The 1,481-nt window shown below is 61.4% G+C and overlaps 1 protein-coding gene across 1 annotated transcript; it reads left to right on the plus strand.

Moving 5' to 3' along the window:
* Positions 1 to 457: 457 nt before the first annotated feature.
* Positions 458 to 707, plus strand: LOC104618532 (prostaglandin E synthase-like; the record flags this gene model as incomplete). The annotated part of the gene is made up of 1 exon (XM_010284158.1): positions 458 to 707. A coding segment is annotated over one exon (250 nt), but the record flags the coding sequence as incomplete, so codon positions are not given.
* Between the last annotated feature and the right edge of the window lie 774 nt (positions 708 to 1,481).

The following is a 1,481-nucleotide window of genomic DNA, read 5'->3' on the forward strand; positions in this document are numbered from 1 at the left end:
GGGTGTGCTTTTGGAGAGGGGCGAAGCCACGAGCACTCCCATCCTGGGAGTTTCTCCTCTGGAGAAACCGCGGTCTGGAAACTGCCTCGTTATTGTGTAACGTGGCCACATCTGGGGCCGTGCCGTGCTGGCGCCGCACCAGCTTTGAGCTTTTCGCAGCTTTGCGGGGTCTTTGTTTTGCTTTGTTTATTTAAAAGCTCAAACCCTTGAGCTGTCACCCGTCGTGGCAAAGGTGTCCCAGGCACAGAGGGCAAGCTTTGGGAGCGCAGCATCCCAAAGGAGGGACGCTGGGTGTGAAATCCCACTGCCTGCACGTAATCTGACTCCTTTGGGGCTGCATCCACCCCGTCCTACAGGGGAGAGGACCGCCGATGCCCAGGCTGGGTGCTGTGGCTGGAAGGGATGGGAGACAGCAGGGGGGCCTGGTGGGAAGGAGCAACCTTATCTCCCTTTTCAGGGCCCACCGCAACGACATGGAGAACATCTTTCCCTTCCTCTTCCTCGGAGCCATCTACTCCCTGCTGGATCCCAGTCCCGCAGTAGCCAGGATCCACTTCTTCATCTTCTGCGTGGGGCGCATCGTCCACACCATCGCCTACCTCCTGCAGCTGAAGGCACCCACGCGCTCCGTGGCCTACGGCGTGGCGCAGCTGCCCTGCTTCTCCATGGCTCTGCAGATCCTCCTGGCCACCACCCCGTACTGGTAACGCCCAGCAAGACCGACCATCCGAACTCCCTCGTCCTGCGCTCTGCTGCTGCTTCGGCACAAAGGTTTCCCCGGCTGGACCGGGTGGTGCGTGTGCGAGTGTGAGTGTGCACATGTGTGTGTGCGTGTGCGTGCGGGAGGTTGCCAGGGAGGCCGCCTGCGCCCCAGGGATGCTCAGTGCAGCCTCGATAAAGTCCCCGTGTCCCCGTGCTATTGAAATTGGGCAGGGAGTCACCAGAGAGAAGGGGCACGTCTCCCCGTGGAGCAGGAAGGGGATGTGGGGGCTGGTTTCTCTCCCTCTTGCTAAGGGTGGGAGGGGGAAAACACCCTGACCACCCCTTGCAGAAGGGGTTCGTTGAAGGAAAGAAGGTTTTCTGGCCCAGACGCATTTGGGACTAGGAAGGGAAAGATGTGCCCTTTCCCCTTGGTCACGAATACCCCGTGAATCGGGAAGGGAAAGCCACGAGGGTCCCATGAAATCTCTTCATTGGCAGAGGTGGGTGGTAGCAGAGAGGGGTTGTAAAACAGCCGCCCCCCTCCTGCCTAGCCCTGTGGGGAGTGGGGGGTCCCTTGGTTTCCCTCTCATGCGAGGAGGAGGACAGGAGGCAGGTGCCTGCCAGGCAGCGTAACATGGAAGTCACAATCTTGGGGGTGACGTTATGAAGCCACCGAAGCGCTCAGTGCTCCCAGCACGGCCCCGTCTCGCGCCATGGGACGCAGCTCGCTCCCAGGGAGCCTCGCTGCAGGCGGGAGCCCGCCTGGCCCAGCCAGGAGC

This window comes from Phaethon lepturus, unplaced genomic scaffold (genome assembly GCF_000687285.1).
Source record: "Phaethon lepturus isolate BGI_N335 unplaced genomic scaffold, ASM68728v1 scaffold24233, whole genome shotgun sequence".
Taxonomy (NCBI): Eukaryota; Metazoa; Chordata; class Aves; order Phaethontiformes; family Phaethontidae; genus Phaethon; species Phaethon lepturus.